This window comes from Mastacembelus armatus, chromosome 22 (assembly GCF_900324485.2).
Source record: "Mastacembelus armatus chromosome 22, fMasArm1.2, whole genome shotgun sequence".
Lineage (NCBI taxonomy): Eukaryota > Metazoa > Chordata > Actinopteri > Synbranchiformes > Mastacembelidae > Mastacembelus > Mastacembelus armatus.
Genome location: NC_046654.1, coordinates 20,211,754 through 20,224,396, shown reverse-complemented (window position 1 = coordinate 20,224,396; position 12,643 = coordinate 20,211,754). Strand labels below are relative to the sequence as shown.

Below are 12,643 nucleotides of genomic sequence, written 5' to 3'. Positions count from 1 at the left end.
CAAGTGTGTCTCCAGCCTAAGAAATTCCTTTGTGCAAGCATGTTGATCTTTTAAAGTTTTATAATGGAAATGGCATAAGCAAATAGTTTCAAAACAAAGGACACATTCTCTATGCAGACACAGCTAGACACAGAAAAGTTCAATTCAATTCAATTTTATTTTTATAGTGCCAAATCACAATACAATCAACTCAAGGCACTTTACAAAAAACAAAACAAAAAAAACCCCAACAAATCCCTTATGAACAAGCACTTGACCGGTTGGAGTAAGTGGATAGAGGAGAGAGAAAAGAACAGCAAACAATAAACAACAAATAGACACTGCAGGTTGGTGGGACCAGTAACTGCACATCAGCGATCAGAAGGTACAGGGAGAGAGGGAGAGAGAGGGAGAGAGCACAAACTAGGGGAGAGAGAGAGGGTTAGGGTAGGGGAGCTCAGTGCACCAATGGTCCTCAGGCAGTCTATGCCTATAGCAGGATAACTAAGGGATGGTTTAGGGTTGCCTGAAGCCAGCCCTAAAGCCAGAGGGCCTGAAGCCAGAGTTACAGTAATCTAGCCTTGAGGTAACAAATGCATGGACTAGTTTTTCTGCATCATCAGAAAAGTGAGGAAGACTACTTAGTAGAACACAAACTATACATCTGACACTGAAGTGCAATGACTGGTGAAATTAAAATCAGAACATGTTACTCATCTGAGCACAATCAGCATTTTCACCCAGCCCACTCACACATTAGGGGACACATGTCCAAGCTACTAAATAATAATGATTTAATCATTTTACTCATATTACTCTTATAATACACCATATTGTACATATATAGTTTATATAATAGCATAATAGCACAGAAAGGGCAATGCTCTGCTTCATGCCAATATGATACAGATTATGATACATAAATTAAATTGTTGGACCAGTAGTTTCAGATGGCTCCAGTGTCATTAGAAGCTTATATTACAATATATATAAAAATACATTTCATTAACATTCAATCTATTCACTATTACAAACCAATATCACTTATGGTCCCTGATATTTAGTATTGCGCAAAAGTTTTAGGCATGTGTGTAAAAATGCTGTAAACTAAGAATGCTTTTAAAAATATAAATAATCCTTTATTCTTATCAATTTACAAAATGCAAAGTGAACGAACAAAAGAAAAATCTAAATCAAATCAATATCGTGTGTTACTGCTCTTTGCCTGCAAACCAGCAGAGGTGGAAAGTAACGAAGTACAAATACCTCACTACTGTACTTAAGTAGATTTTTCAGGTATCTGTACTTTACTTGAGTATTTATTTATCTGACGACTTTTTACTTTTACTTCCCACATTTAAAAACAAATATCTGTACTTTCTACTCCTTACATTATCAAAACAGGCTTGTTACTTTTTCAACCTCCGCGTATAACGACATGACGTAATAGACGTAACTAACTAGAGAAGGAAATCGAGTGAGTGTACAGGTTATGATAGAGAGAAAACTTGCAGTGCGACATGGAAGAAGAAAGGGATCCAGGGAGAGTATTGCTGAGTCCGACGACGATGAAGAGGGAGTATTGCCGAGTCCGACGACGATGAAGCAGAGTCGGAAAAACAAGACATTCCCCAACCATGGCTGTATTTAAAAGAACTGTTCGATGTTGTCAGCTCCAACCATAATTCATGTTGATTGTGTGTGTAAAAGAAGAATTTCCTTTTTTTGGGTAGTTTTGTGAAGTTATCAAAAGATGTATTGTATCATTGACAGCAAAAAAAAAACATTTTTACTTTTTAGAAGTTAGAAGTGGTCTTCATGGAAGACCCAAAAAGCCATACCTCCAGGGCCATGCTAGTGGGGTGAAAGGTGGTGACAATTACAGGGGTCCCCACTGCCCAGGGGGCCCCACAAAATCCAGCAGTTATACTCTATAGGCCCCTGTTCTGTGAATAATTCTAATATTTATATTAGGTGTATGGCAGAGATTTGAATGAAAACCACAGAAACATCCAATTTGATGAAAAAAGTATCTTCTTGTGAATAGAACCAATCAGTGTTGACGCTACCGCTGAAGTTAGAGATGAACTTGGTGGAAGAGAAGGAGACTGACTGACCGATTGAAAATGAAACAAAAACATATATCTGGGTACCAGAAACGCCATGAAAAAAAGCAGAGGGAGGCCAGAAGAGCTGCTGTATCCCAGTCGATGAAGACATTCTTAACGACAGATTAATGTAGCCCTATTGTCATTTCGCTGCCCAATTTATTTTCGTGGGAATAGTAACGTCTACCACTGTCGGGCGGGTACTGTCATTTTTTTCATTACTGGGTGGAGATTTAATCAGGATTAATGGTGTCCTCAATGCTTATAAATACAGGCAGATACCTATCCAACTCGCAATACCATCAGGAAGGCATATGATTGGCACCAAATGTAATCAGCAGTAGGATAACGACCCCAAACATACCCTCCCCTCCAAAAGTATTGGAACAGTGAGGCCAATTCCATTATTTTTGCTGTAGACTGAAAACATTTGGGTTTGACATTATACGATGAATATGAGACAAGAGATCAACATATCGGCTTTTATTTCCAGGTATTTATATCTGGATCTGACAGACAACTTAGAAGACTGCATTTTGGTTTTGTTTGGAGGGGAGTGTACAGCCAATGTCATTAAGAACCATCTTTAGCGTAAAGAACAAGAAGTCTTAGAAGTGATGGTGTGGCCCCCACAGAGGCCTGATCTCAACATCATCGAGTCTGTCTGCGATTACATGAAGTGACAGAAGGATTTGAGGAAGCCTACAAGAAGATCTATGGTTAGTTCTCCAAGATGTGTGCAATAACCTACCAGCCAAGTTCCTTCAAAGACTGCCTGCAAGTGTACTTAAAAGAATTGATGTTGTTTTGAAGGCAAAGGGTGGTCACACCAAATATTGATTTGATTTTGATTTCTCATCTGTTCATTCACTGCATTTTGTTAATCAAAGAAAATAAACTATTAACACCACCATTTGTTGAAAGCATTCTTAGTTTACAGCTTAAAACCTTTGCACAGTACTGTACATTGGGTAAAACATCCTGTAAATGTACATTCTGAACACAAGTTGCTAGCTATTCATTCTTTATGCTCTAGATTTTAAAACATGGTACCAAGCCACACTGTAATGCAACCCCACAAAGTACCTTTCTTTTTTGCATAAAAGCTATAATAGTGCAAGTGGAATTCATGCATACAGGCAACCTTTGTGATCTCGTTAACTGCATTTTGTTCTACCCACTTGCCATAACAAGTGAATTTATGAATTTCCTATCAGGAATTAAAGTTTCCCTCATCTCCCATATCACGGCAGAAAATGTGACGTGGAAAAAAAAAGGTATAACGTGAAATATGCTGGTTAATTTTTCATAAGTAAGTGTGATAAGATTATTGTGTGCTGACTATTGTTATCTCAACATGACAAAACTTTTTTTTCTGCTGATAATCTGTTAATTTATCTCAATTTATTTTGCAGTACCACTTTGTTTTCTAAAGAATAGTAGATAATTATGGAGATGTGGAAAATATTTATCTGATTCATTTGATCACACCTGATTTCAGTCTTGCTGGCATGACTGTCATAACTGAGACATGACCAAGACATGAATGTGTTGTTTGTTTTCAAGCTAAATTATTGGAGCAGACAATGTTGTTTTTAGTAGCCAAAGATGAGAGATTGGCCAATATTTCCTCAATTAAAGCCTGTTATAATGGCAAAATTATGGTTACCTCTTTATCCCATAATCTTGAGAAGAACCTGAGTTGTGTTATTGTGATAAATTACCTAGTTTTCTGAAACTGCCCTTTTGTTTTGTTCCAATAATGAGACAAACTAACCTAACCTTATTTCGAGATCATGAAAAAATAACTTATGATGTCAAGATAATGGCATTAAACAATAATTGCAAGCACCGCAGTTCTCATCTTCCATAGAAATCTAACGTCTTCTTTACTTTAACTCTAAGGCCAAAGTGCTCTTTAAGCAGTAATGGAAACAATATGAGTATCTTTTCAAAAACACAGAAATGTAATGTATTTTCTGCATTAGCTGTGGTCAAATCACTGTAGTACCCTTTTCACCCCTAACAAGAGTGTCAGTGTATGTTATGGTTGGTCGTTATGGTTGTTTTAACAAATTGTTGTGCAGAAACAAACATTGATTTTATGTAACTGCCACGATATCTATAGATATCTACAGTATGTTACATATCTGTGGAATCAAGTTAAAGTAATAACGCCATGCCACATTATTACATTCATTCTGGCACTGCTGCAATACATCCAAATGGTTCTCCATACAATTCAATATATAAAAATATCCAGCCAGACTGTACAGTGGTTTGAAAATATTTGGTTGTTCAGATAGGCCAGCACCACTTTCCCCTCATCTAAAGCAGTGTTTGGTTGCAGCTCAGTGAAATGCATGTTATTGATAAGATGGATCAGATTTGCTTTACAAAACAGAACTTACGTAGGTAAGTTTTGAAGATACAACATTTACTTTTAACATCTGATGACAACATTAAGCAAACACTTGAGTTCAACCTCTCTGTTTTATTTTCATTTTGTGCTAACTCTACTCAACCGACTGTTTTTCTGGGCAGCACTCCACCCATTTTTATTTCTTTGTTTCCCAGCCTGCTTGTTAATCTTTATTTTCATTCATAAAAATAAAAAATATATTATACTATATCATTATGCTTGCTCATAAGGGATTTGTTGGGTTTTTGTAAAGTGCCTTAAGATAACTGTATTGTGATTTGGTGCTATACAAATGAATGGAATTGAATTGAATTATTATTGAAAATAATAATAGTTACTCCATGTCTATGATACTGCTAATGAGACATTATGTGTTTTAGCAGGCTTTTAAAAATCCCAGTGAGGCACTGCTGTCCATGAAGTGTCCTATTACTGATTAAGTTTTGTTACTGGTCTCTCCCGGCTGCTGTTAAACAACTTGGGTCTCCCCTGTTTTTTGCGGTTGATTTTGGACAAATTCTTATCAAACACCTCTCCAGAGCGCAGTGCAGACACCAAGTCATCAAACTCACCACCTTCCTCTTCATTTGCTTTGGACATCCTGGCCTTCTGCTCCCTATCTCTTTTCAGCTGGAGAACACAGAAGAGAGGATAGATGTATTTAAAGAGAAGAGAGGATAGATGTATTTAAAATGTTGCTGTACATATATTTATGAACGAAGTAATCATCAGACTTTGTATAAGTATGTAGAAATAGTATGTAGAAATAGGGAAATTGGGTAGGCAATGTCAGTGTGAGTCAGCTCTCAGAGAATTTGTCAGAATTTCTGCCATTTTCAACATTTTCGTAAAATATTACCTATACTAATCAATAGCAACACCTGCTAACAGACAATTCAAATGCTTTACATGTCCTTTCCAAAAATGATTTTCACAGTTCTGCCAACAGCAACAGACAATAAGAAAGTCTCTTGTCCTGTCTATCTAACCTGTGCCTCCTTGACTGCCCGTCTCTCCTCCTCTGCTTTGTGTCTGGCCATGTTCTCATTATCCTGTTTGGCTTCTGAGAAAGCTGTGAAGAAAGTGTCAAAGATCCCAAAGAACTCATCTGGCTGCAGTTTGGACGAATCTTCCCCAAAGTGTCTCAGTGCCTTTCCAAACTTTAACAGAGACAAGCAAGGTTGAAGTTGGTGATTTGGTCTTTTTTTTTCATTTATAAACTGAAGGTTACAAATGAGTGTCCTGTGCTATGTTTTGTAAAAACAACACAGTGAAGTTACAATGTTATATAAGAGGGGAAACCTTGAATACAGAAAGATTTGATCTGGTCTACTTGGTTTACATATGTGTTAACTCAGGTTTCTAAATACTTAGTGTATTTATACATTGACATATTTTAGTGTTATGATTTTGAAGGTAGATGAAATCAGAAAATGCAACACAATGAATGTGAATAAGAGTTTCCTGTTGTCTACTTACTAGTTCTTTGGCCTCAGTGAGTGACTCCTCTACCTCAGAGAAACTGAAGGAGGCCATGGTGATGAACTGACTAATCACAGGGACAAACTTATCAACAGAAGCTTGAGAGGACTGAACCTGCTGGTATTGCAGCTCCTGCAAATGAACAAACAGATGTTACACAGAAAGACATGCAGTCAGTCTGATGTACAGACAAGGACACTCATTTCTAATATGTGAATATTTCTCACAAATGCATACAGGTTCTTGGGAGATTAAACATACACAGACAACGTTAAGCAAATTTTTAAGCATTTCTATTGAGCTAACTTACCGCCTCAACACTTTTCAGGCCTGATCTCAAATTGCCAATGTCCTTCTCCAACTCTGTCATACTTCAAAGAAATTATAAAAAGGCAGAGGCACATTGAAGGTTATAGGTAGTGAGAAATAAATATCTGCATCTCTCTCTCACTCTCACACACAGCCATTTTCATTCTTACTTGACTTTAGCAGCTTCTGGCACATTCTGTAGCTCAGCACTGAAAGCTGCCACCTTAGGATACTTCTGTTCCAATACTGTGATCATGTAGTGGAGCAAAGTGACGTTTCTGTAAATATATATGACAATTCAAACTAAACTTGCAAATGGGCCATTAAGAGACATGTTTACTTGTCATACTAAGAAAAGCATAGTTCATCCATCCATCATCTATATTCCGCTTATTCCTATTCAGGGTCACAGGGATCTGCTGGAGCCTATCCCAGATCTCTTTGGGTGAAAGGCAGGGGTACACCCTGGACAGGTCACCAGTCCATCACAGGGCCACATAGAGACAAACAACCACACACACTCACACTCACTCCTATGGACAATTTAGAATCATCAATTAGCCAGGAACCTTCTTGTTGTGAGGCAACAGTGCTAACCACTCATCCACCGTGCTGCCCAGTTCACATCATGTTATTAAAAATATTAAAAACAAAGATCCCAGTAAGCCATAACAATATGATATGGATAATACCAGAACCCTGAAATTAAATTTAGCCATAATTCATTTTATAATTCACATCTGTTTTCCTACTCCTACAAATCAAAATGTCTTCTATGAAAAAGGCTGGCGAGGAAATGTACTTGTCAGTGCTTGACTTGGTATCAGCTATCTTGTTGAGACCAGACACTTTAAATCCATAGGCATTTCCTCTTTGTCCTTTGTTCAAGTAGTTCCCAAAGGCCAGAACCACCTCTAGTAGCTGACGCAGACTCCCACTCTGTACCACTTCCCTGGAAGCAAGACACAGAGCTGAAGATACAAAGAAACAAAGGAATATCAGACATGTCCACACACAGTCAGATCTGTCAGCAATACCTAATCTCTTATAATCTTCCACAGGGAATCTATCTTTCTTTAAGAAAGAAGTGCATTCATACATATTAGGTTAAAATGTAGCCATTGTCCCAAATATTTACTTTTGTCTAAGTATTCAATGCAAATTAATGATCCTTTGGGACAGAAAGAAGGACCTTTGATTTTAGGTTTGACCTCAGCCACCCTTTCAGCAAACTTCTTCTTGAAGTAGAGAGCCTGGAGTCTTTGTTGATAGTGGTTGATTCTGGGTGAGGACATAAAATAGACAACAAATCTGTGAGTAGTGACTCAGACCATCTCCAAAAATCATTTGCAATTCTACCATCCACAAAGGATGAAGCTATAGTTTGGGTATTACTCAGTATGGTTTAATGGAATTAAGTGAACAATAATGCATCCAACTTATTTGAAGATCCTACATAAACTGTTTGTACAGATTAAAATGTGCTGTTAAATGTATCTAAGTTATTGTACCCACTCTAAGGACTCTCTTATCTGGAAGAGAGCTGGTTTGTTGGAAATCAAAATAGCTGTTTATATGTTCCAGGGAGGCACCTAAACACCATCGCCTGCAGTTCATTTATGACAACAATGTTTGTTGTTATCATTTTCTTGGAGATGTCCATACATGTGAACTTTGCCAATCAACAACTTGGACTAATGGAAACAGCAGCAGCTAAAGATGAGAAGTCAGAGCAGTTATTAGGGTTAGGGGGCAATTACTTTTTCACATAGGGCCAGGCAGGTTTGGACAGCTTTTTTCCCTTAATAAATGAAATCATCATTTAAAAACTGTATTTTGTATTTAACCAGGTTGTCTTTCTGTAAAATTAAAATTTGTTTAATGATCTCAATCATTCAAGTGTGACAAATAAAAAAACAAAAAAAAATAAAAAAAAAAACAAAAATTAAAAATCAGAAAGAAGGCCAATAGTTTTTCACAGCACTTTATATAAGCCTTTAAAAGTCTTTTATGATAAAGCTATGACACTGTCAGGTACACTATTTGAGGGAAGCGTAATCAGTTTGTTATCATATAGCCTGTAGCCATTTAGGAGAATCGAAATCCCACCAAATCTGGCAGGACGAGCCACACTCTGGGCAACAGTGTTGTAACATGGCACTGTAGAACAAGGCTACAGCTTGATGTAGCCTAACCTTACTCAGCTGTGTTGTTGGGTATGTTCAGGTTTAGGTTCTTTTTGGGGTATACCTGCTCATGTCATAGAGAAAGTGGTCTGCCTTGGCCATACGGTCCAACTCATGCTTGTGTTCTTCTAACAGCTCAATGTCAGTCTTCGCAGGCACAAACTTCAGAAGCTTTACACACAGACATATACAAACAACAAATCAGTAGTGCATTTAATTAGAAATCTTTTGTATTTAGTCATGTATTTATCAGACATGAGTCCAAAATCAAAATAAATTAAGAAATAAAGTTTTTCTACAACTCCATTAGAAACATTCATCATAGTTGCATTGTCCCAAAAAGTGAATAAAGCTGCTTAAATCTAACATTATGATCTCATTTTTATTACATTATCAACATACTATATGTATGTTACTACTATAATATATACTATACTATACTATATTAGTACTGTAGTCTATTTATTTATAATTTTTTAAAGGCCATTCTCTTTTTCCTTATTATTTTTTATTTAAATTCGATAATCTTTAAATGTGTTTTAACTTTATAGTAGAGGTCGACTGACATGGGTTTTTCTATGGCTGATCAAAATCCATTTCAGCCAATAACCAATAAGCAATGCTGATTATTATTAAAAACTATTTAATGTAGACATTTGTTTAATGGATTAACTGTTAAAACAGACACATACATTCAAGCAATGTTTCAGTTCAAATTACTTCTCATCTAAACAGAATATTGGAAATAATCAAAATAAAATGTAATCAAAAAAGACAAACATAGGCCTACAACATGAACTCTTCAACAGACTAACTTTAATAAGTAGATTCAGTGCAAACGGACTTAAAACAGACGCTCTGGTTGAGTTACTTAGGTTTTTGTACATTTTTATTAATTTTTTTAGTTTACTTTTCTTAAGTATGGTTTGCTTTTTAACCTTATGGTCCACTTAGGAACCTAAAAGTCACAGTAAAACATGAGCATGTTTAACCATAATATTGGGACGGTGGAGGAGCTCAGGGCAGTAAGAACGATACATGATTTCATGTCAGTCTCCAAAAGTTTCCAATAACACCAGAAAAATCCACAAGGGGGCACAATCCAGCGTCTTCATGTGCCGGTCCCAAGTCCGGGTAAATGCAGAGGGTTGTGTCAGGAAGGGCATCCGACATAAAATTTAGGCCAAATCAAACATGCGAATCACAAATATGACTTCCATACCGGATCGGTCGCGGTCCGAGTTAAAAATGACCGCCACTGGTGCTGTTGACCTACAGGGTACCGGTGGAAATTGGACTACTGTTGGTCGAAGAAGGAGAGGAGGAAGGCATGTTCGTAGGCAAAGAGAGAAGAGGAAGGGCAGGAGTGTAGGACTTAGAGTAAGTACTTTGAAGTACTTTGAGTAAGGACTTTGTCAGGGAAAACTAGAGAGTTGGCTGATATGATGGAGAGAAGAAAGGTGGATATCTTGTGTGTTCAGGAGACCAGGTGGAAAGGTAACAAGGCCTATAGATTAGGAGCAGGGTTCAAGCTGTTTTATCATGGTGTGGATGGAAAGAGGAATGGAGTAGGAGTTATCCTGAAGGAGGATTTTGCTAGGAATGTTGTGAAGCTGAAGAGAGTGTCGGATAGGGTGATGAGTCTGAAGCTGGAAGTTGAAGGTGTGATGTTAAATGTTGTCAGTGGTTATGCCCCACAGGTAGGATGTGAGTTAGAAGAGAAGGAGAAATTCTGGAGGGAGATGGATGGGGTGATTCAGGTATCCCTAGTGGTGAGAGTGTGGTGATTGTGGCAGACTTCAATGGACATGTTGGTGAGGGAAACAGATGTGATGAGGAAGTGATGGGTAAGTTTGGTGTGCAGGACAGATGGTAGTAGACTTCGCGAAAAGGATGGAAATGGCTGTAGTGAACATATTTTTCCAGAAAAGGGAGGAACATAGGGTGACATATAAGAGTGGAGGCAGGAGCACACAAGTTGATTACATCTTGTGCAGACGTTTCAACCTGAAAGAGATCAGTGACTGCAAAGTAGTGGCTGGACAGAGTGTAGCCAGACAGCAAAGGATGGTGGTGTGTAGGATGACTCTGGTGGTGAGGAAGATAAAGAGGGCAAAGGCAGAGCAGAGAACCAAGTGGTGGAAGTTGAAAAAGGAAGAGTGTTGTGTGGCTTTCAGGGAAGAACAGGTTCTGGGAGGTCAGCAGTTTCTTCCAGATTACTGGATAGCTACAGCTAAAGTGATCAGGGAGGACAGGTCAGAGGGTACTTGGTGTGTCATCTGGAAAGAGGAAAGCAGATAAGGAGACTTGGGGGTGGAATGAAGAAGTTCAGGAGTTTGTTAAGAGGAAAAGGTTAGTTAAGAAAAAGTGGGACATTGAGAGGACAGAAGAGAACAGACTGGAGTACAGGGAGATGCAGCGTAAGGTGAAGGTAGAGGTCGCAAAGGCCAAACAAAGGGTGTATGAGGATTTGTATGATAGGTTGGACACTAAAGAGGGAGAGGTGGATTTGTACAGGTTGGCGAGGCAGAGAGACAGAGATGGGAAGGATGTGCAGGAAGCAGGAAGTAGCAAAGATCAGTAAGGATGAAGTGAGGAAGGTGTTGAAGAGGATGAAGAGTGGAAAGGCAGTTGGTCCTGACGACATACCTGTGGAGGAATGGAAGTGTTTAGGAGAGGTGGCAGTAGAGTTTTTGACTGGGATACTTAACAAGGTCTTGGAGAGTGAGAGGATGCCTGAGGAATGGAGGAGAAGTGTACTGGTGCCCATCTTTAAGAACAAGGGAGACGTGCAGAGTTGTGGAAACTAGGAATAGAAGAAGAAGAGGAATAAAGCTGATGAGTCACACAATGAAGATATGGGAAAGAGTAGTGGAGGCTAGGTTGAGGTCAGAAGTGAGCATTTGTGAGCAGCAGTATGGTTTCATGCCAAGAAAGAGTACCACAGATGCAATATTTGCTTTGAGAATGCTGATGGAGAAGTACAGAGAAGGCCAGAAGGAGCTGCATAGTGTAACTGTAGATTTGAAAAAAGCATATGACAGGGTGCCGAGAGAGGAGCTGTGGTTTTGCATGAGGTAGTCTGGAGTGGCAAAGAAGTATGTTCGAGTGGTGCAGGACATGTATGAGAGCTGTAAGACAGTGGTGAGGTGTGCTGTAGGGGTGACAGAGGAGTTCAAGGTGGAGGTGGGACTGCACCAAGAATCGGCTTTGAGCCCCTTCTTGTTTGCTGTGGTGATGGACAGGCTGACAGATGAGGTTAGACAGGAATCTCTTTTAACCTTCAGGGGTCGACAAAAGCGCCGGCACGTTTCGTGGCATCTTCTCCTGATAACGGCGAAATAAACTTAAATCAGTTCTGATCGTACAGATAAGAGCAATATATCATTCAAATCTGTAAAGGGTCTATTTTTATTTGTATATTCATAATAATAACAAAACGATCTGCTTTGGTAAAATAAAAAAAATCAGACAGGGTGCACTCTCTGTCTTCTCTGTCTCTGTCATCTCTCTTTACAGACACGGAAATAAAACAACCAGAATCTCAGCGATTACTTGCCTCATAAAAATAAGAAATATATGGCCAATATATGGCTAGAAAGCTTGAAATGTCTTCTTTTAAATGAAACAATTCAATTTGAAAACAATTAATCTCTTTTTATTTAAATCATATGAACGTAAGGAGCGGTACGTTTTCTCCTGTCTCACCTCATTATAACTAATGTGATCCTGTTTTTTTGGTGCACTGAGTGCACTGTTCATATGGAAATAATCTGGAGAGCCAGGTGATTATGTGCATGCCCCTGAAAAATGACATAAAAGGTCTGTAATGTCCGGCAACTTAACTTCCTGTGTCTCGCCTTTATTTTGAAGGGCCCATGTGCAGCGAGTTATTTCTCGCTTCCACTCTGCTAATGAGGTAACAAGACTCACCCGTTTGCTCTCCTCTGTTCACAGCTCTTATACCGCTCCACAGCCATAAGCAAGTTGCCGGATTGTCTGAGCTTTCAGGTCAGAGAGCTGCAGCTAACCAACTTTTATTCAAGCCAGCTACGTTGATCCAAGTAATTGTTTTTGTTTTCGACTGATGTTAACCCGAAGAGGAACGCTTCTTTTTGCTCTCGGACTCCTGCTGTTGCTTCGTAATGTCTTAAGAA

General features: G+C 38.6%; 1 protein-coding gene across 2 annotated transcripts in view; it reads right to left on the bottom strand.

Moving 5' to 3' along the window:
• Positions 1 to 413: 413 nt before the first annotated feature.
• The window catches only part of daam1a (dishevelled associated activator of morphogenesis 1a), a 48,774-nt gene continuing 36,544 nt past the window's right edge, over positions 414 to 12,643 (bottom strand). For both annotated transcript variants that reach the window (XM_026309309.1, XM_026309319.1), the window contains 8 exons: positions 8,551 to 8,657; positions 7,493 to 7,581; positions 7,103 to 7,271; positions 6,471 to 6,578; positions 6,302 to 6,362; positions 5,989 to 6,123; positions 5,499 to 5,669; positions 414 to 5,139 (listed from right to left, as the gene is read on the bottom strand). In XM_026309309.1, coding sequence (XP_026165094.1) covers positions 4,939 to 5,139; positions 5,499 to 5,669; positions 5,989 to 6,123; positions 6,302 to 6,362; positions 6,471 to 6,578; positions 7,103 to 7,271; positions 7,493 to 7,581; positions 8,551 to 8,657 — 1,041 coding nt within the window. In that variant the 3' untranslated portion in view covers positions 414 to 4,938. The remainder of the gene's footprint in view (positions 5,140 to 5,498; positions 5,670 to 5,988; positions 6,124 to 6,301; positions 6,363 to 6,470; positions 6,579 to 7,102; positions 7,272 to 7,492; positions 7,582 to 8,550; positions 8,658 to 12,643) is intronic.